The sequence below is a fragment of the Mirounga angustirostris genome, unplaced genomic scaffold (genome assembly GCF_029215605.1).
Source record: "Mirounga angustirostris isolate CCGP_5_RB_7025 unplaced genomic scaffold, mMirAng1.0.hap1 SCAF_9, whole genome shotgun sequence".
NCBI classification, from domain to species: Eukaryota; Metazoa; Chordata; class Mammalia; order Carnivora; family Phocidae; genus Mirounga; species Mirounga angustirostris.
In genome coordinates this window covers 3,605,865-3,628,729 of record NW_026991717.1, presented here as the reverse complement: position 1 = coordinate 3,628,729, position 22,865 = coordinate 3,605,865, and the positions used below count along the sequence as shown (strand labels likewise).

The following is a 22,865-nucleotide window of genomic DNA, read 5'->3' as shown; positions in this document are numbered from 1 at the left end:
TCTCTCTCTCAAATAAATAAATAAAATCTTAAAAAAAAAAATTAATGTTGTGAAAACTGAATCCATGACACAGAATATAAAGAAATGAAAAATGTTCTGTTTTGTTTATGCTTACTCTCCTTTCTGTTATTTTTTGCTTTATTCCTTTATCATGTTCATATTTTTGGGGTATGGCTCAATTTTTGGTATATTTATTTTTTGGTACTTTTCTCTACAGACCATATTTTGCTTGAATTCCTTGTCTCTGGAGATTTTGAAAGTTTAAGCTCTATTGTTAAAAATTCCCACTGGATTTTTTTAAAAGATTTTATTTATTTATTTGACAGAGAGAGACACAGCGAGAGAGGGAACACAAGCAGGGGGAGTGGGAGAGGGAGAAGCAGGCTTCCCGCGGAGCAGGGAGCCCGATGCGGGGCTCGATTCCAGGACCCTGGGACCATGACCTGAGCTGAAGGCAGACGCTTAACGACTGAGCCACCCAGGCGCCCCCCCAACTGGATATTTTTAAGTTAATCACAGACATGATTAAATCAAATAAACGATTGACTTAATGTAAGGTATCATGTGTGTGTGTGTGTGCACATACAGACATGTAAGTTTTCTTCTCCAAGAACATTTTTGGCTTTGCTTTTGACTTTGTGACCATATTTCCAACAGTCATTTATACCATTGATGTCTAATAGAACTTTCTGTAATTACGGAAATTTTCTATATTTGCACTAATGCGGTAGCCACTAACCACCCGTATGCACAGCATAGTGCTTGCAATGTGGCTGGTGTTAAGGTTACAGTCATATTATGAGGTAGATAAAAATCTAACTTACATGATACAGATCTCTACAAGTGACCATATTCCTTTGATTACTTTATCTGCAACCCACTAGAATTTATACAAATATCTCCTCCTTTCCCCATGAATTATGGAGGCTCTTTGCCTAGATGTTCACTGGTAGGGTTTCTTTTTTTATTATTTTATTTAGATTCGATTAGCCAACATACAGTACATCATTAGTTTTTGGTGTAGTGTTCAGTGATTCATGAGTTGCCTATAACACCCAGTGCTCATCACATCACGTGCCCTCCCTAATGCCCGTCACCCAGTTGCCCCATCCCCCCACCCAGCTCCCTTTCCATAGCCCTCAGTTTGTTTCCTGGAGTCAAGAGTCTCTCATGGTTTGTCTCCCTCTCTGAGTTTTTCCCATTCAGTTTTCCCTCCCTTCCCCTATGATCCTCTGTGCTATTTCTTATATTCCACATATGAGTGAAACCATATGAGAATTATCTTTCTCTGATTGACTTATTTCATTTAGCATAATACCCTCCAGTTCTGTCCATCTCGAGGTAAATGCTAGTTATTCATCCTTTCTGATGGCTGAGTAATATTCTACTGTATATATGAACCACTTCTTCTTTATCCATTCATCTGTTGAAGGATACCTTGGCTCCTTCCACAGCTTGGCTCACTGGGAGGGTTTCATAAACTCCTGCTCATCCACCAAGATTCAGCTCAAGTAACACCTTCTCAGGAAACACTCCTCACTTCCCACACTGAGGGTTGTTGTCTTTCTTTTTGAGCACTTAGCGCCCCCTTGAAATCATGTGTTTTTCTTTCTCTTGTAACTAGAGTAATCTTCTTGAGGGCAGTGACTAAATCAGGCTTGGTGAATCTTTACATTGCTAAACCTGCAAAAACCCTGGCTAACTCTGGAAAACTCAGTGGATCTGAACGCCAACCATTTAGCAGTGACCTACACAAGGCCATTGTCATTTAACCAGGGAGACGCTCCTGCCATTTTTAGTCAAGGAATTGTGAGTTTGCTATCAGGTCTTCCAGCCATGGATGTGCAGAATGTCCCGGTTTCTCTCTTCACCTGGGGTGACATGCCACCCATGGGTGGCCCAGAGCATGCAGACCGCCACCAATCCCAGAAGGAGTGAGATAAAAACAACATGCTGGCTTCTTTCATGACTGACTTTTGTAGCTGTCAAATAGTATTTCTTGTGGGAGTTTGTTTAAAGCCTATGCCCCTAAAATGTGGTCTGGGTAATATTCTTGATGAGTTGTTGGCACAAAACCTCTGTTTTTCTATGTGAAATGGCTAACCATGGATGGAAGTAAATCACTGAGAAAAGTCAAAAAAGAATTTTTTAAAACTTGGTATCATTAAACTTGAAAATCTATGCTTATTTTTCCCTTGGAAAGAAAAGTCCACTGTGGATTGTCAAATATGAATGCTTTGAATATGGTTTGAGGTATGTTGAAATTAAGAGCTTCTGAAGACTATTTTGCGGTTCTTAATGTAGGGCAAGAAAGTATATAAAGTAGCCTACACGGACCTACTTTAAAATAATAAGGAGAGGGGCGCCTGGGTGGCTCAGTTGGTTAAGTGTCTGCCTTTGGCTCAGGCCATGATCCCAGGGTCCTGGGATCGAGCCCCATGTCCGGGTCCCTGCTCGGCGGGAGCCTGCTTTTCCCTCTCCCTCTACCCCTCCCTCTGCTTGTACTCTCTCATGCTCTCTCTGTCTGTCAAATAAATAAAATCCTTAAAAAATAAAATAAAAAAAATTGTAAGAAGCATCATGCAAATGCAGGGTACTTTGCTCCATTGTGGTGAGTGCAAGTAAAGCTGTTTGCATTGTAAGACTATCTGAAGGTTGAGGATTTTAATGATGCTTTGTTGTTATATTGTTTATAAAAGAATTCTTTTCCCTTTAACCAGTGTAAGTCATTATGAGCATAAAGAATCTTGGTTGTGTGGACATGCATTCTTCTAGAATGCATTTCTCTATCTCACCACTGTTAACATTTTGGGTCAGATCATTCTGTGTGGTGGGGGGCTGTCCTGGGCACGGAAGGATGTTTAGCAACCTCCCTGGCCCGCACCCCTCACACCCTCCTTGCCTTAGTTGCAATAACCAAAAATATTCAGGTGTTCCCTGGGGGACAAACCCGATGGGGTGAGAAGTAACGTTCTAGAACATTTGTTGCAATGTGTGGACCTGGAAGTTAATAATCTGTAACATTTGACTGCAGGCCTTTGTTCCTTCAGCCTTGAGATGCCCTGAGGCAGTTTTCATAAATACCGTTTACAGGAATGCCAGCCCCTGGTACAGGCTGCTTGGCAAGCACTCGCCATCGAGACCCTGAATTGCCTTGGGTTTTGAGGCCACGACGGGACAACTTCTTTGGATGCAGGTTGGATTTATTCGTGTATCAGAATGATTGACATTTAAAAAAAATTTATGCTTGTATTAAAAAAAAATCCAGCAGTGTGGAAATCTACAAAGAAAACTACAGATCACCCCTATGCCACTTTCTAGAAATAACTAGTGTTTGCATTTGGTAAATAGCTTTTCTGGACATTTTCAAACACATACACAAATAGGATTTTGCATAGGACAGATAAATCGATGTAGTTCTATAGAAATGCTATCACATGATGTATGCCATTTTAAATTAGAAATATTTAATTTCTATGAATTTAACAGATGATAAGGAAATGAAGTGAAGGACTTGCAAAACCTGGGCTGAATGCTTCACAGAAAGATAAATCATGTCCTCAGAGACATTCCTAAGAATGAGATTATGAGCAACATGAGGACTTTGGAGTTATTGTGTTTAAAAACTTCATGATTAAATTTCAGACCATATTACTTAACTTTCCTATGACTTTCCTCCATTCACCTCCCAATTTTTATTATAGTTTTATTAGTTTAATATAGTATATGTTCTGTCCTACAACCTTAACGTTCCTGTTGTTTATTTATGTGGATTCAAGACTCACCACCATTCCTTTTATATGACTTCTACTATCCTGTTTTTTAAAATTTTGAATCATCTCTTGGCTAGATTTCTTCATCGACTTTTTAAGGAAAGGCTCCATTTTCTGAGCTTTTTTTTAAAAAAAAATATTTGAAAATGTTAGTGTTGCCTTTATTCTTTCTATTTTATTGTAAAATACACATGACCTAAAATTCACCATCTTAAACATTTTTAAGTGTATAGTGCAGTGACTTTAAGTATATTCACATCATTATGGAACCATCCCCATCCCAGAACTTTTTCATCTTACAAAACTAGAAGCCTGTCCCCATTAAAAAAAACTTTTCCCCATTCTTTCCTCCCCCGCCCCAGACCCTGGCAACCACCGTTCCACTTTCTGTCTCTATGAATTGTCTATTCTACATACTTCCTAAGTGGAATCATACAGCATTTGTCTTTTATTTACTTATTTTTTTGGTCTGGCTTATTTTGCTAAGTATAATGGTCTTCAGGCTTCATCCATGTTGTAGCATGTGCCGGAATTTCATTTCTTTTTAAGGCCAAATAATATTCCATTGTACGGATATATCAAGTTTTGTTTATCCATTCATGCGTCCATGGACATCTGGGTTGTTTCTGTCTTTTGGCTGTTTTGAATAATGCTGCTATGGACACGGGAGTACAAATATCTGTTTGAGTCCCTGCTTTCAGTTCTCCTGGATATAGACCCAGAAATAGGATTGCTGGATCCCATGGTAATTCTATCTGATTTCCCACCAGCAAAGTACAAGTGTTCCCATTTTTCCACATCCTCTTCCAAACTTATTTTTTTTGTTTGTTTGTTTCTTTTTCTGGTTTTGTAAAAAAATAACAGTCATCCTATGGGTATGAGGTGGTATCTCATTGTGGTTCTCCTTTTTTCCCTAATGATGAATGATGTTGAGCATCTTTTCTTGTGTTTATTGGCCATCTGTATATCATCTTTGGAGAAATGTTGATTCATGTCCTTTGCCCAATTTTTATTTATTTATTTTATTTTATTTAAAAAATTTTTTATTTTATTTAAATTCAGTTAATTAACATATAGTGTATTATTGGTTTCAGAGGTGGAGTTCGGTGATTCATCAGTCTTGTATAATACCCAGTGCTCATTACATCACGTGCCCTCCTTAATGCTCATCACCCAGTTACCCCAGCCCCCACTCCCTCCCCTCCAGCAACCCTCAGTTTGTTTCGTATGGTTAAGAGTCTCTTATGGTTTCTCCCTCTCTGATTCTGTCTTGTTTTACTTTCCCCTCCCTTCCCCTATGATCCTTTGTTTTGTTTCTTAAATTCCCCATATGAGCGAGATCATATGATTTTTTTTTAAGATTTTATTTATTTGACAGAGAGAGACACAGCGAGAGAGGGAACACAAGCAGGGGGAGTGGGAGAGGGAGAAGCAGGCTTCCCGCCGAGCAGGGAGCCTGATGCGGGGCTCGATCCCAGGACCCTGAGATCATGACCTAAGCCGAAGGCAGACACTTAACGACTGAGCCACCCAGGTGCCCCGAGATCATATGATATTGTCTTTCTCTGATTGACTTGTTTCCTTTTGCCCAATTTTTAATTGGGTGTTTCTTTTTTTGGTTGTTGAGCTGTTCTTAATATATTCTGGATATCAATCCCTTATATGATATATAATTTATAAATATTTCCTCCCTTTCTGTGTATTACCTTTTTACTCTGTTAATAGTGTCCTTTGATGCATAAAAGTTTTAAATTTTGATGAAGTGCCTTTATTCTTGAATATGTCTTGGCTGAGTGTAATATCTTCTTGGATGGTACTTTTTTTTTTTTTTTTTTTTAATTCTGTAGGTATTGCTTCCCTGGTCTTCTGTCATGAAGTGTTGCTGTGGAGAAGGCAGACTTTTCCCCTTTCAGGCAACTTGCTTTTACTGCGTGAATGCCTCAGAATTTCTCCCTATCTACATCCTCTAAGGAGTGTTCCCCCCTTTCCATCAATTAGGAAAAAAAAAATCTAAAGAAAAAAAATGTAGAGACTAACATAACAGACTCATGTGTACCCACCACCCAGAATTAACTAATATTAATGGTTTGCCATATTTGGGTCACAATATTTTTTTAATCAGTATTTTACATGTATATAGTTTAAGAAGTTTCTTGGATTGGGTTCTGAGAGGCAGAGCTGAGATGAGGATTCATGTCCAAGTGATTTATTTGGGAAGTATTTCTAGTGGAGCCTAATAAGGGAGTGAGAAAAGCAAGACAGGGAAGGGAAAAGGAAGGAGCACAGCAAAGGTGGGATTTCAGGTAGAGTCCCAGCCTCTGCCTTGTTCTGCTGGGAGCTCTGGAGCATATACATCAGCCTGCAGAATTGGTCTTGCCTCAAGGCAAGGGAGCTGGGCCTGCATCTAAAGTTTGAAATATATTAGTGTGCATATATTATCCTCCATCTTCTTTTTTTTAGTGCCTTCAGACTCTGTAATGATGCTCCACATTTCATTCTTGGGATTGATTGTTGTGACTTTTCTTTCTCTTTTTTCTTCAATAGTCTTGCCAAGGAACTTTATCAGTTTTGTTTGTCTTTATAGTAAACCAGTGTTTAGATTTGTTGATCCTATTTTTTTCTATTTTTGTTTTCTAATTCATAATTGCTGTTCACATCTTTATTATTGTCCTTCTACTTTCTGTGGGTTTCATTTGCTGCCATTTTTCTAATGTCTTGAAATAATTTGAGATCATTGATTTTTTCAACTTCTTTTCAAATATGTATGTTTAAAACTACAAATTTCCTATATTTTCTACTAGGACTTTTATGGTTTTAGGTCTCACATTTAGGTCTTTAATCCATTTTTTAAAAGATTTTATTCATTTGTTCAACAGAGAGAGAGGGGGGAGAAAGAATGAGCAGGGGGAGCGGCAGGCAGAGGGAGAAGCAGGCCCCCCACTGAGCAAGGAGCCCAATGTGGGACTCAATCCCAGGACCCTGGGATCATGACCTGAGCCAAAGGCAGACACTTAACCAACTGAGCCACCCAGGCATCCCGGTCTTTAATCCATTTTTAGTTTATTTTTGTGTATGGTGTAATAAAGTGGTCCAGTTTCATTCTTTTGCATGAGGCTGTCCAGTTTTCCCAACACCATTTGTTGAAGAGACTTTTTCGTATTAGATATTCTTTTTTCTTTGTCAAAGAGTAATTGTATAATTGTGGGTTCATTTCTGGGCTCTCTATTCTGTTACATTGATCTATGTTTGTGCTTTTGTGCTGGGACCATGCTGTTCTGATTCTATAGCTTTGTAGTATATCTTGAAATCTGGGATTGCAGGGAGGGAGCCTGCTTAAGATTCTCTCTCTCCCTCTCCCTCTGCACCCCCCTCTTAAAAAAAATAATGTCTCTTTTAAACAGAATATAATTGAATTTTCAAATTTCACCCTGATGATCTAATTGGCACATTTATTCTATTTGGATTTATTGCAATTATTGATATATTTGCACTTAAATCTTTCATTTTACTATGCACTTTTAAATTGTACTCTTCTTATCTATGTTCTTTTTTTTTCTTTTTTTAAAGGTTTTATTTATTTATTTGACAGAGAAAGACACAGTGAGAGAGGGACAAGTAGGGGGAGTGGGAGAAGAAGCAGGCTTCCCACGAAGCAGGGAGCCCGATGTGGGGCTCGATCCCAGGACCCTGGGATCATGACCTGAGCCGAAGGCAGATGCTTAACGACTGAGCCACCCAGGCGCCCCATCTATGTTCTTTTTTCTCTCCGTTTTGCTTTCTTTTGGATTGACTGAATATGTGTCCTTAATGTATGTTTTCTCATCTATTAATTTGGAAATTATAGCTCTTTTCTTTTAGTGGTAACACTAGAGATCAAAACATGTATCCTTGACTTATGGAAGTCAGTTATAAATTTGTCCTTTCATCTTCTTCCTAGATGGTGCAAGGATCTCAGGATATTGAATGTTATCCACCACTCTTCTGACTCATAACACCATTGTTGTCACGTAGCTTAATTACATATACGTATTTTAAACCCCACAAGCCATTATAATTGCTGTTTTATGTAGTTGCTCTTTATTTAGATTTACCCACATTTGCCATTCCTATTTTGACTCTTCATTTCTTCATGCATCTCCAAGCTTCCTTTAACCCTAAAAACACCTTTTATGGGGCACCTGGGTGGCTCAATCTGTTAAGCGTCTGTCTTTGGCTCAGGTCGTGATCCCGGGGTCCTGGGATTGAGCCTCACATCAGGTATCCTTTTTAGCGGGGAACCTACTTCTCCATATCCCTCTGCCCCTCCCACTCCTTGTGCTCTCTCTCTCTCTCTTCCGAAGGAATAAATAAGAAATCTTTTAAAAATCCCACCTTTTACTATTTCCTTTAAGACTGGTCTGCTGCTGATGAATTCTCTATTTTTATCTGTCTGAAAATGTCTTTTTTTTGAAAATGTCTTTATTTCATTCATAGAGGATATTTTTTCTTTTCTAGTTGTCCTCAGTGGGATGTTGATCCATATTACCTAGCGCTCCATAACTGTCCAACAGACTTTTATAATTGGCAGCATTTAGTTTTCCTTGCTAGTCAGTCTTACCTGATGTTATGTTGGACATGCTTCACAATGACTTACCCAAGTATTGTAGATAATATCCTATTGAATCTTTCTTCATGTGAAGTACCTTTATATTTAGGAATTTCTTTTTAACCAAAAGTTAAAGCAAAACAAAGCCCTCATAGTATTTGGGCATTTTTATTTATTTATCTTGCTATAGTTGAAGAGGAACTGGTTATGGTTCTTTTCTCATTTGTTTAGTAGCTATGAAAATTGCACTGATGGAGAGAAACATTACCTAGATGTTCTAATCCATAACATAGGATTGTGTAGGGGTTGTTACAGAGAGGTGAACCTCAGTGATTTCTAGGTTTCCTGGGGACCATGGTGTCCCATGTGTTAGTGCCAGCATACAAACGTCCCATAGTACGATTTGTCTACACTCTGGAAACTTTCATTTGAGTTTTTAAAATACACTAATATTTTATATTTGAAATATCCCAGAGAGAAAGCCCATGGTGCAAAGAGAATAGAGTTTAGAGAACAAGCATCATGGAATAACTTCTTAGATTCCGTTTCTGTGTGCACATTGCTGAACTCATTGTCCAGTGAAGATGGCAAAGTGCCCTTTGTTTTTTATTTTAAAGTTATTAGTGTCTATGTTTCTTACTTTCTAGAGCATGATATTGTTCTGTAGCAAGATTGTAAAGAATCTGACATTAGTTAGAGATACATTTGCCTATGGATTACCTTCAAACTGACAGTCATTCATTACCAACAAGCTCTCAGTTTAGCTCCCAGGGGCCAGGAAAATAGTGTGAATCCTCATAGTGGCTGGATGAGATCTTTGCAAATTGGAGGGAGGGCACATGCCCCTTAAAAGTCGTGTGGCTATATCTTGGCTGTTGTAAATAATGCTGCAATAAATATAGATGAATGGATCAAGAAGATGTGGAATATTACTTAGCTATAAAAAAGAATGAAATCTTGCCATTTGCAATGACATGAGTGGAGCTAGAGAGTATTATGCTAAGCAAAATAAGTCACTCAGAGAAAGACAAATACCATATGATCTCACTCATATGTGGAATTTAAGAAACAAAACAAATGAGCAAAGGGGAAAAAAGAGAGAAAGAGAGATGAACCAAGAAGTAGACTCTTTGAATGTAGGGAACCAACTGCTGGTTACTAGAGGGGGAGGTAGGTGAGTAGATGGGGGAAACAGGTGATGGGGACTAAGGAGTGCACTTGTTGTGATGAGAACCGGGTGTTGTATGGAAGTGTTGAATCACTAAATTCTGCCCCTAAAACTAGTATCAGACTGTATGTTAATTACACTTGAAAAAAAATCGTGTGGCCATGCTTCATTTGAATTATTGCCATGCTGGGATGTGGGTCCTATATTGTTTTCCTCTTTTCTTTTCCTGAGAAGTCGGAAATACAGATTGTTATGTAAAATCTCCGTATTTTTAAACATTAGCCAATGAGTACTTTTTGGGGGTAAGATATGCAATTATAGTTAAATAAATCAGATTCGCAGGCCAGGCTCCTCCCAGGACCACAGGTTCGCTCCCTTTATCTTAGTGGGTATCCGGGTGCTGCTTATGTCTGGCACACAGGGCATTAGGAGTCTCACCTCGAGGGCAGGGTTTTCAGGTGGTTGAGGCCTGAGTGAGATTCACATGTGCCACAAGCCACTTAGTACGGAAGCCCCAGAGTCACCCCAGCACCTCCTTTCTCCCTGCGATGTGGGCAGCTGACAGGTCCTGTTGATTCTAGTTCCTGAAGACCTCATGTCTAAGATAGTCAATCTCAAAAGTTCTCATCACAAGAAAATAAAATGTTTTGTAATGATGTATGGTGACGGATGTTAACTAGGCTCATTGTGCTGATCATTTTATAGTATAGACAAATATTGAGTCATTACGTTACACACCTGAAACTAATATGTTCTATATCAGTTATATCTCAATACAAAGGTAAACAGATGAACAAACAATGCAAACCTCCATGTCTGTGCCCTCCTCTTGCAGACCCTGGTGGCCTCCAGCTCTGGGTTCTTGTGTCCTGCATGCCCTGTGGGCTGTCCTCCTGCAATCCTTCCCCGCATCCTGGCCAGAGTAATTTTTCCAAAATAACGATTTGCCGAAGTCTCCCCTCTGCTTAAAGACATTCCAGTGAGTCAGTAAGTTACTGTGCTGGAAAGCTCCCCTTGGCCCTTCAAATCTTCTCTCCACTGCCCACCACCCCGTTCTGCACCCACCCAGGAGTCGGGCCTGTGCGGACTGCCTCAGTACTCTCCCGTGTCCCCTGGTTTCACTGAGCCCCGCAGGGCATTGGAGACAGGGAGGAGGGCAGTGTATTTGCTTCCATGGCTCTCACTGTAGGGTTGATGTGAGCTGTAATTCTTAGCCACAGCCTTAGTGCCTGTCAGGCAGCCTTTACACAAAGCTGCCCTTGCCCCATCTCGTACGCGAAACCCAGGCAGACGGTGTAAATCACTGCACTCACAGAGCCTGCCTGGTACCAGTTCAGGGTGGGGGCCGCGTCAGCCCTGTGCTTTCCCTTTGCCCTGTCCACTCCTTAGTAAATCGTGTGTTTTTAGAATGCTCCTGAAATGGTCCCCACCTGAAGCTGCCCTTTGTGTCCCACTGGGCCCTAGGTCTCCTCCCTAACACAGTGGACTGGATTGCTGTATACAGAAGGTCGGCCTCACTCTCAGAAGTCTGGAAATGTTTTGTTGGTGTTCCTTCATCTGGACTTGGAGAAAACCTTAGTTGCCATGATTTGGGACATCTTCATAACAATTGTGGGAGATTTTTCTTTTACTAGAACAAGAGGTCCAACCAACCCCCAAATTAGGAGTTTGCCTAAAGGGTGTGGATGAGGAGGTAGAAAGCACATCATCAGGTCAGTCCATGCCTGGCTAACTCAGGAAGGGCACTAGATGAGGTGAGGAATCACAGAACTGGGGGCGGCCTCCCAGGTGTTGGGGCCAGCAGGAAGAATCCAGGGAGGAAGAGGCTTTCTCAGAAGCTCTCCCGGACTGTACCTACCCCGGGCTCAGGGAAGCCGGTCCTGCCTGGCTCTCCACTTGCTGGTCTCCTGCAGAGAGAGCTGCCACAGGAGGAGGGTCTTCTTGCCACTCTGGAGTTTGCCATGGGAAGCAGGACTTGGCAGATGTGTTTGTGTTTGGGGAACAGTCTGAACCATGATGTGCTTGGATGTGGAATGTGGTGTGAGCCCGAGCTGGAGAAAGGGAGCTGGAGAATGAGGCAGAACAGGTCACAGAGAGCCAAGAGGTATAGAACATGTATCCTGAGGGATCTGTAAAGGGTTTTAAGAAGGTGGTAAAATAACCAGGACCACATTGTTGGAGAGGGTCAACCAAATCCTGGAGGCCATTGACCATCAGGGTCATGAGTTGTGGATAGCCAGGCAACCTCCTTATCATGGTTTCGGTTACTGGAGGTCAACCACAGTCCTGAGGGAGACGATCCTCCTCCTAACCCAATGTCAGGAGGTCACTAGCAAGCTAATGCTCCATCACATGACCACATCCTTCACTCACTTATCTCCTCACATAGGCATTGTGCCATCACACATCCTCACAAGAGGAAGGTGGGGTGAGAACAACACGATATTTTGAGGGAAACCGCATTCACATAATTTCTGTTCCATATATTGTTATAATCATTCTATTTTATTATGAGTTATTGTTCATCTCTCTTTTTTTTAAAGATTTTATTTATTTTAGAGAGAGAGAGCACATGAGTAGGGGAAGGGGCAGAGGGAGAGGGAGAGAGAGAGAATCTCAAGCAGACTCCGTGCTGAGCATGGAGCCTGCCATGGGGCTCGATCTCACGACCCTGAGATCATGACCTGAGCCAAAATCAAAAGTTGGATGCTTAACTGACTGAGCCACCCAGGCGCCCCATTGTTCATCTCTTATTGTGCCTAGTGTATAAATTAAACTTTATCATAGGTATGTACGTACAGGAAAAAACATCATATATATGTGTGTGTGTGTATATATATATATATAGGGTTCAGTACTATTTGTGGTTTGAGGCTTCCACTGGGGGTCTTGGGATGTATCCCCCATGGATAAGGGGGACTACTGTATACACTTTTCAGTAGAGGAGCAATGAACTGAAAAGGGAGAGGTAAGATCCAGGGGTCTGGAGCATCTCTCAATAGTGCCAATTGTTGAGTTTGTGTGACAGGTTGAGTGACATTTTTATGTCATTTACCCAATGCATATATTTTTAAATTTTTTGTTGTTAAAGGCTGTGAGGTCATATTAACCTGAAATAATGTATTTACTGTCAACAAAGTCTGGGTCATTTGTGATCTCCTTAAATAACCTTTGTGGTAACACTGGAATGAACATTTATTTGATGTCTGGGAAGTAATATCCCAGTGGAACTTATTTTATTTTGGGTTGTTTTTAATTATGGAGCTGTTAATATAGCATTTCCAGTAAGTGACCTTATATGTGAAATCTGTGTTTAATTACTAACATTTTTGCAAGACTGGTAGAACTGCACTATTCATTATAAGTCACAGATTTAAGAACTTGTCAGGAAAATATTTTATGATTTGATTTATGCATGAGGATCCAAGAAAGGCAAGGAGTCCTCGGGTCTTTATGAGATTGTGAACACACTTATTCCTACAATATTCTTGGCTTTTTCCAGTCCTATTATATAATGAGTAAACAATATCTCTTTTGAATTTTTCATCCAAAAATATTCCCCAGCTAGAACTTAACTTAGGAAAATATGATTTCCTAAGAGATCTTTAAGGCTGATAGTTTTAACCAAACAGCATAAAGTGCATTTTGCTTCTCTAAATGTGTTCCCATAGGTTTTCTTTTAGTGTTTTTTCCTCCTTAAAAAAAAAAAGAACTTTTATTGGGTGTTTTATTGCATAAACTGTACGTGTTCATTGTATAAAAGTGGGAACTGTAGATGAGCAAAGGGAAGAGACTAGAAAAGCATCTGATTCCATCATGGTTACAAAAGAGAGATGAACCAAGAGTGAGACCCCACCTGCGATCACATCGCAGGAGAGGGGTTGATAGGGATGCGTGAGGGCCCACCTGCACCTCCAGCAGAACTGATGTGTCCTTGGAAAGGGTGCATCCCCAACGAGGCTCTCCTAACCAGGTGGCAGGTGCTTCTGTGTCAGCGTCTTCTTGCTCTGGGGCCCTGTGTCTGTCGCTGTCAGGGCCCGACGGCTGATTCTTTGTCACCACGTCCCTTCAGCACCTGTCACCTGCTGCTGGCTGTCCTGCAGCCCATCCAGGCCAGTCCTCCCTGGGGCACCAATTCATGAACTTCAGAAACCCTTGGTCTTTGTTCCTGTGTAGGGAAATTCACAAATGTGTCTGGGTCGTGAGCATCAGTCAAAGAATGGGTATCCCTTGTGTGATAACCTAGATACAGCCAAATGCTTCTGAAAAACAGAAGCGTACTCTGCTTGCAACGTAAAGAGAGGAAAAAGGAGAAGTCCCCATTGAGATGCCGGGAGAATGTTGTGGTCAGGCGAATCAGCAGCAGGTGTGTTCCATCCAAGACGCAAATTGCCCGCTGCCAGTGACGATAGGTCGGCTGCTGGCTTTGCTGGATTCCTGGTCACAAGCGCAGTGGGGCATCCGCGAAGAACATGCAGGCTTGTCAGGGTCAGACAGAAAGAGGCTCCCCCCACACCTGATGCGACGGTTCCTCACCTGTCAAATGGGGCTGGTAGGACACAGCTCGAGGGTTTGTTGAGGTTAGAAGGACTGTAGGAAAAAGACAGGCAAGCAGTGCTCGGTCTGTGCATCAGTAGCAGGTGATTTGTGCATGAGCGGCTCCTTTAGATTTTCCTCCCCACAGAGGCAGGGTCGCGGCGTGACATGATGTTGGTTGACTCAGACTTGGGGCAGAAGACCTATAGATAGGGTTCAGATAACAACGTATAAAGTACTAAGAACATGGAATTTAAATAATTTGTTAAGACAGCTTATGGAGATGCTCGTGAAGAGGGAACTGGGTTCAGTGGTACCCAGCTGACAAGCCTAGAAGTTGGCTCTTCAGAGTCACCTTTGGGCCAGACATCGAGCTGATACCCATCAGCCAGCTTTTATTGTCCCTGGATTTCAGGGCTGGGGCTGGCCAAAGTGGGGCTGCCAAATACCCCTTGTCTCGGGAGGCTCCCTGCCACCCCACAGCTCAAGAACATAGACCCCACCTGCTTGATCTGGGCCCCTAAATGGCTGGTTCCTTCCCTCCCCTCAGCTTCTTCTGCCCCCTAACATTTGATGATGGTGATAGGCATTATTCCATATTTTTATTGTAACACTAAACTGTGTCCACAGATTCCAAGTCTGATTAGTTGGCTGCTTATTTGGCATGATGGTCTGCTTACTACTTAAAAATAAAAGCAGAAATATGCATTAATGGAATTCTGTAAGATTAGGGAACTATGTCCAGCACATTTATCAGGGAACAGGGAAGCTGCAAAGCCGAGCGAAGTGGCTCATAGATGGGTGACAGGATCGGGATTCAAATGGATCTCAACAGGCCAGCACTCTGGGCCAAAACCAACAAGAGGAAATTCAGTAGTGATTCATGTTAAGTCTGCATAAGTAAAAACGGGAGAGAGCTGGCTTTACTGTCGCTGCTTTGGGAAAGATGTTATTTTGAACTTACTGAGACGTTCCCTCATTACATTTATTGAGATGATGTGTGATTTGTTATATATGTGTTATTCTATTTAAATCCTGCTGCAGTGAAGGTTATCATCTCCATTTTATAGATGAGTTCGAGAAAGGTTAAGAAATGTATCCAGGGTCATAGAGCTTTCAACGATTATGTGATATGGCCTCCGTGATGGGATCCAAGAAATGGTGTGCCGGAGAAGGAAGGAAGGAGGGAAGGGAGGGAGAGAGGGAGGGAGGAAGGGAGGAAGGAAGGAAAGAAAGGAGGTGGGGGGAAGGAAGGAAGGGAGGAAGGAAGGAAAGGAGGGAGGGAGGGAAGAAGGAAGGGAGGAAAAGGAGGGAGGAGGGAGGGGAGGAGGGAAAGGAAGGAGGGGAGGAGGGAGGAAGGGAAGGAAGGGAGGAAGGGAAGGAAGGAGGGACAGAAGGAAAGAAAGAAGGGAGGAAGGAAGGAAGGAAAAAAGGGAGGGGAGGAGAGGGAGGGGAGGAGAGGAGGGAGGGGAGGAGGGAGGGAGGAGGGGGGAGGGAGGGAGGAGCGAGGAAGGGAAGAAAGGAAGAAGGGAGAGAAGGAAAGAAGGGAGGAAGGAAGGGAGAGAAGGAAGGGAGGGAAGGAAAGGGGAAACTCAGATTTTATCAGAAGAACCCTGGAGTGTGGGGCAATGGGTGGTATGTGTTATTCTCAGATACAGTGTTGTATTCTGGACACTACATTTTAAGATTAAACACGTGCAAACTTGAGTGTGTTCAGAGTAAATATTCATGGATGAGCTGGGACGGTTGAAGGGAAAGCTGGTGCAGGGTTCTTGAACAGAAGCTGATGGAGACTGGCGGTCCCCTGCCCTGGGAGGGATGTGGTCCAGGAAGGTGCCTACTGTGTCACCGTCAGGAAGAACATACAAACATACATGCACAGAATCGCCCTAGTGGTACTTTCTTCGCCACCACGGGGCTTTTCTCTGACCGTCTGTGCTTGCTCCATTCTACTGGCATCAGGGGGGAGAGGCAGGAACTGGTGCACGTCAGGGATATTACTGCTGGTCTTTGGGTAAAGAAGCATCTGTGAGAAGGGGGCAGGGAAGACCAGCTGGCAGAAGGTGGCAGCGGGGTTTCAAAGCAAAATCCCATCTTCACGGCCAAGGGCAGGAGAAAAACTCGAGGACCCCTCTTGAGATGCAATTTTCTCTGTTTTCTTAGGGGGGGTGGAATATCTCACTGACCCAACCAGAGAAACCAAATGCCTGCATTTATAACATGCCTATTTTAGTTATTTTAGAATCAAGATTCTTTTTTTTTTTTTTTTTTTTGTAAGTAAAGGTGGAGAAGTTATGGAAAGAAACCTGACTCTAACTATAAACCGAACAGATGGGATAGTGGGAATAAAAACAAATTAAAGCAATATTGCAAAGAACTCTCAACTTTCATTTAAAAATATATATGATGATGTTTTTCAACTTCTCACATTCAACCTATGGGTAGATCGGGTGACAAAATGAAAAATCAATTTCAGCTGTGTATATTTTAAACATTTACCTAAATTATTTGGACTTACCAACCCAGAAGTCCAGATGAATGTATTAAAGTGCTATTTGTGTGTTTTTTTATGAATTAAAACTTTATATTATGTTATAGACAGGACGCAGTTCCATTTGGTGACATTTCGTGTAGAAAATTGAATTGAACAGTGATCTAATTAGAACAGTAAATAGTATGGGTTTAATTAGCTCTTATTCCTGATGACAGATTTGATCAGTTGCCAGATATTTATCCCTTCCTTTTGCTTGACTGTTCCTAAAGTATTACCTCAAGCAGGACCGTGCACTGTGCTATAAATAGGTAGCTTGGCAAGAAGCCATGAAACCCACTGACCGGTGAGTCTTGGGTGGAATTGATTGGAAAATCCCTCCTTGGTTCATTATTCCATTTCACTTTTGAAAGTCCTTTCTACAGATCCCCCTCTTAATTTAAAAAAAATTTTTTTTTGGTTGGATGAGGTAATATGGCCTAAGGGCTTAAGGAAGCCCGTGTAATATCTAGTTCAGCCGTTCTCTGTGGTTTTATTAGTATTAGGGTTTCCTTCATAAACGTTCCTGTTCTCTGACTTACAGCTTCCCTGTTAAATTCTCTCTGACTTGAACTTTTCTGTGTGTGGCTGTGGTCTTTGTTTGCTTGCTTACAAATATTTAATTCAAGAATTAAAGTGTTTGCTTTAAATTTTTTTTCTTTTTGCAAAATGCAGAGAAACAAAAACAAAAGAAGATAAAATCACTCAGAGTCCTTGAACCTGGAAGCTGCCACGGTGAACATTTTAAATTAACTCCCAACTTTCTAAATGCACGTACATGGTTACCTGTATGAAAAGTGATGCAGACTTCCCCTGTGCTCTAAGGATTGTCTTTTACCCCCTCCTTCAAAAAAATTATTTTTGGAAAAGATATTTTTAAAAAATGCAAGTTCAGATAAAACTAACATCTGTTATAGCGCCCCTTGGCTTCATCAGATGTAAGGTTTTGTCATATTGGCTTCAGATCTTTTATGAGGGTGGAGGAGCTCTACAGCATTCAGCTGGCATGCCTTCTGTCATGGACAACATTTGCTCCTAGCCTACATCCTCCGTTCTCAGAGGCAGGTTGCTCCTCCCAGCCCATATGCTTGTCCTTGTGGTATGCATTTTGTGTGTACACTCACATCCCTGTACCTTTATCCAAAGGGTAAAGAGATAGCAAATGTTGTGTGTGTTTTTATTTTAATGTAAATAAAATGGAAATTTAATGGAAATCTTCCAGTCTTTTCCTTTGTAGCTTCTACCTTTGTTGACCTATCTAGGACAGTCTTGCCTCTGTCAAGTCTATAGACTGTTAATCTATAATTTTTCTACTATTTTATGGTGTCAGTGCTTTTAATAAAAATTCTAATATATCTGGAAATCATTTTGGTGTATTTTATGAAAAAGTCATTTATTTTTTAAAAAAATTTATTTATTTTGGTGGGGGGAGAGGCAGAGAGAGAATCTCAAGCAGACTCCACACTGAGCATGGACCCTGATGTGAGGCTTGATCTCATGACTCAGAGATCATGACCTGAGCCAAAACCAGGAGTCAGATGCTTAACCAACTGAGCCACCCAGGTGCCCTGGTTTTTGTTTTATTTTTTATTATTTATTTATTTATTTATTTATTTATTTAAAGATTTTATTTATTTATTTGACAGAGAGAGAGACACAGCGAGAGAGGGAACACAAGCAGGGGGAGTGGGAGAGGGAGAAGCAGGCTTCCCGCGGAGCAGGGAGCCCGATGCGGGGCTCGATCCCAGGACCCTGGGATCATGACCTGAGCTGAAGGCAGACGCTTAACGACTGAGCCACCCAGGTGCCCCGGTTTTTGTTTTATTTTTAAAAACATTCATCACACTGACTTGTGGTTCCATCCCACCTCCTTATACTTGAGTCTATTTCTGGACTCTTTTTTTTTTTTTTTTTTTAATTTAGTAGATTTTCACTGTTTATCGCTATGCCAGCTCTCTACCCTTAATTGAGGCAATTTTGCTCCAATTTCCCTTCTTTTACAGTTTTTTTCTTGGCTCTTACAGACTTTTACTCCACCAGATGAACTTTGGAATCATTTTGTTGGGTTCAAAAAAAATTCCCTTGGGGATTTTGATTGGAGTTGTTACAAATTTATAAGTTAATTTGGAGAGAATTAGCATTTTATAGTTTCGAGACTACCCATTTAGGACTATGTACGTTTCTTCTACTCTAGGCCCTTTAGTGAAGTTTTGTAATTTTATGGAAGTAATACACATTATTTCTTCTCATATCTACATCTACATCTGTCTATACATTTTTAACATATACCTGTCCTCCTCTTTTCTCTAGAGTATCCCAGCATAAGTCAACGGTAGCCATTCCAGAACACTAATTAAACCCAATTAATTAGTTGGTTTAATTAGTGGACCCTTCTCTATTTTCTTGGATCCCCAAGGCTTTAGTTACTTTGTTTTCTTGGGATGGAGCCCTTTTCAGGAGATTCCACAAATCCTCATGCAAAATAATTTCCTTGGAGCTAGCGCCTATCTGTCTGACAGAAGGGCAAACCAGGATTTCAGTGGCGAGAAGTCTTAGGTACATGCTGGGACCCTGCTGTGTAGGTTATAAAACATAACTTAGCCTATTTAAATTTTGGAATGATAAAATATCAGATTTAAAATTGACCTTAGAAGCTGCCCGGACAAAACCTTCATAACGTGGAAGGGTACTTATGTGACACTAGTTTCCATATAAAACTGTGTGTGTGTGTGTGTGTGTGTGCTTAATGTAGCCATTCCAGAGCAAAGCATCTGTAGGCAACCTTCTCCTCTGAACAGCTTAGAATAAGACTCTGGAAAAACTGGAGAAGCTTGGGGATAGTTCTGGCACATTTGTCTATAATTCATTGTGTTTTTTCACATTCTAGACCTCAAGAAACACTCGTTCAGATGAAGACAAAGACAGCAACTGGGATGCTTGGGGCAGCTGGAGTGACTGCTCGAGGACTTGTGGAGGAGGGGCATCATACTCTCTGCGGAGGTGCTTGACTGGGAGGTAAGTGGTGGTTTTACCTGCTCTTCTCCGTGGATGTCAATGCCTTTGAAGGGTGGGGCTGGGGAGACAGCTTGGCTTCTTGGCTTCGGAAAGGTATTAGGATGGTGATATGACATCTGCTATATATAAATATTAGTCATCCTCAAGTTACCATATTTAAATAGTAATGGCCCCATTTTCATGAGTGCCGTCATAGTCCATCCACATGAGACTCCCAGCTCAAAGGAGCCTGGGGCATTAGATACTTTAAGCTTTGCAGGAGGGAAGGCCGGCATGTTAAGTCACTTGCCTCAAATTGTCAAGACTAGGGATAATGGCTCAAGTCTTCTGGGTTCTACCCTTGAGTTATTTCAATTTTAGTTCTTCTCTTGTTCACTTTCTCTGAGCAACCCATCGATTAAGAAGGTAATGCAAGTTCTGTTTTCACACCTTAGGTACGCTTATATTAAATAATGTGTTAAAATGTAAGATCTGCTTCTTAAAAAACCCGTAAGTTTGTAAGAAGCTTACACGTGTCACTGATTTTGGGACAATTTGAGGTAATCCTTCATAGGGCAGTTTAAATCCCAGCCAAGAATTTACCTTTGCTGTCAGGTAAGACAGAGCCCCAGGTTGATGAAACCTGATGTCCTGGTTCTGGACCAAAGGAAGGCTCCAGGATCATGGCAGCTGTCTTCAGATTTGGGATATTGTAAAGCAAAAGTGTAAGTTGATTTTCCCTGAGTAGTGTCAAGGTATAGATCAGAAATGCAGGGAGAACATATTTTGTCTGGCTCATCTTGGGATTCATTGATGTCACTGTTTTATGGGATATTAAAGAGTGACCACATACATCCTCCAGTTTCATTGAGACAGTGCACGGTGGGAGAGATGGGAGATTGTGATGTGGCCTTGAGAAGGAGGACTCTTAGTTCACTGCAGGACAGCAGGGGGAGGCTGTTGGAGGCGCTGTTGGTGACATTACCCCAGGCTGAGTTTCAACTCAGGGCACTGGGCTCTAAGTGAATGGTTGCAGAACTGAATCCAGGGATTAGTCTTGCGTAGACAAACTGGTATACCTGCTTCCCCTATATTGTTACCTTGGGGAGGAAACGAAGACCCTGTTTCTCTTAAGTGCATCATGCTGTGTGGAAGGATGACAGGATATTATGGTGTACTGGCATGTATTGATCCCAGTGAAGCCTACAGTAGGAGGGCCGTGTGCCTGTGGGCAAGGGTCAGGGAGGGACTTCTCATGTGTGGAATAAGATTTTTCCCACTGCTGTTCAGTCACTTGGGGGAGAAGTTTCCAGCATAGAATCTGGTGTCCAGAAGGTAGGACTTTAGCACCACTTTGTGGCCTCCAAATCTGAGGGGTCTGAATAATTTGCAATCAGTGGTGGGGTTCAGTTGGAAAAGGAGTGGGGTTTATTTGTGTTTGTCTTTTTTTTTAATAGTATATACTTGTATTTGTTAAAAAGAATTGGATGAATATATCGAAGACCATGAATGACCACTTTCATCATTTTGTCATGCAACCAAAATGCTTACATATTTATTGGTTATTTTGTTAATTAAAAAATAACTTTGATTTTGTCTGGAATATAATTTTGCTAAGTGATCTATTTTAGTGTGTGTATGAATGTGCATCTTCTCTTTCCTAACTGGGGTCAGCTGATCATTAAACACTTCGGATAAGGAAGGGAGGTTGCTAAGATGCTTCTGTCTTTTCTGCACCTATTCAGGAAGGGCAATTTGGGCATGAGGAGAGCAACAGAATGAGGAGGTCTGTCTTGACATCAGTGAGCATGTCTCGGTGCTCTGTGGTTTGGCAGATGTTTAAAGCTGCCTCCTTCTGTTGTGAACACTGATGGATTTCTCTGAAGCACTATTTCCTCTTTTCTCCCAGTCCCTTGGCATGTCTTGCCAGCAGTGACCTTGAAATGTGCTGTTCACAGTCCTGTCTTGGTAATACTGTTCGTCCCTCAACTCTTGGACCACTAGGCATACTCCAGGTGTCCCCCTGTTGATGTCTACTCACCCCTCAGTGGTCATCTCGGCAGGTTCCTAAGACAGCTCTATGCTGCCTGTCTTGCATGTGGCCCACCCCTGGCTCACCAGAAACCCTCCTGTGAACTTTGCTAAACAAACTCTTGAAGTGCTGGGATTCATTGCAGCAATACCTACTCTTCATACACAGGCGCTGTGACCAAACTCTCTGCCCTTAAATTTCATGAATTAGCCACCAACCAACTGCAGGAGACACGGGTTGAACTCTTTAAGTCTTGTCCCTAAAATTTCATCCCCTTGATTTGGAGTTAGCAGATTGAAGCCCTCATCCCTTTTCTTTCTTGGTGGGGCAGAGTGAAAAGTAGGATCATAGCACACATTTCTCAAAGAAATCTTCAGAAATCCTTCCTCTATATAATTCTCTACTGAGGTGTCTTCAGCACCAGACCCTTTTAAAAATAAAGCCATCTATCTATCTATCTATCTGTCTATCTATCTATCATCTATCTATCTATCTATCATCTATCTATCTATCTATCTATCTATCTATCTATCTATCTATCTATCTATCTATCTATCTCTCATCTATCTATCTATCATCTATCATCTATCATCTTCCAGTATAGTTAACATACAGGTTAGATTAGTGTCATGTGTATAGTATAGTGACCCAGCAGTTCTGTACACTACTCCATGCTCATCATTATAAGTGTACTCTTAATCCCCTTCACCTGTTTCTCCCATGCCCTCACCCACCTCATTTCTGGTGACCATCAGTTTGTTCTCTATACTTAGGAGTCTGTTTTTTTGGTTTGTTTCTTGTTTTCTTTGTTTGTTTTGTCTCTTAAATGGTATTTGTTTTTCTCTAACTTATTTCACTTAGCATTATACTCTCTAGATCCATCCATGTTGTTGCAAATGGCAAGATTTCATTCTTTTTTTATGGCAGGGTAATACTCTATTGTGAACACGTCTTCTTTATCTGTTCATCTATTGTAGGCACTTGGGCTGCTTCCATAATTTGGCTATTGTAAATAATTCTGCAATAAACATAGGGGTGCATATATCTTTTTAAATTAGTGTTTTCATTTTCTTTGGGTAAATACCCACTACGGAATTACTGGATCTTTTGGTAGTTCTATTTTCAATTAAAAAAAAAATCTTCATACTGTTTTCCACAGTGGCCGTACCAGTTTGCAGTCCTGCCAACAGTGCATGAGGGTTCCTTTTTTCCCACATCCTTACCAACAATTGTTGTTTTTTATGTTT

The 22,865-nt window shown here is 41.3% G+C and overlaps 1 protein-coding gene across 9 annotated transcripts in view; it reads left to right on the top strand.

Moving 5' to 3' along the window:
* Positions 1 to 22,865, top strand: part of ADAMTSL3 (ADAMTS like 3) — a 372,820-nt gene that overhangs the window by 102,397 nt on the left and 247,558 nt on the right. For all 9 annotated transcript variants that reach the window (XR_010404803.1, XR_010404802.1, XR_010404804.1 and 6 more), the window contains exon 4: positions 19,480 to 19,607. Coding sequence is in view for 6 of the 9 variants with exons in the window: in XM_064569802.1 (XP_064425872.1) it covers positions 19,480 to 19,607 (128 nt within the window). In the remaining 3 variants the exon portion in view is untranslated. The remainder of the gene's footprint in view (positions 1 to 19,479; positions 19,608 to 22,865) is intronic.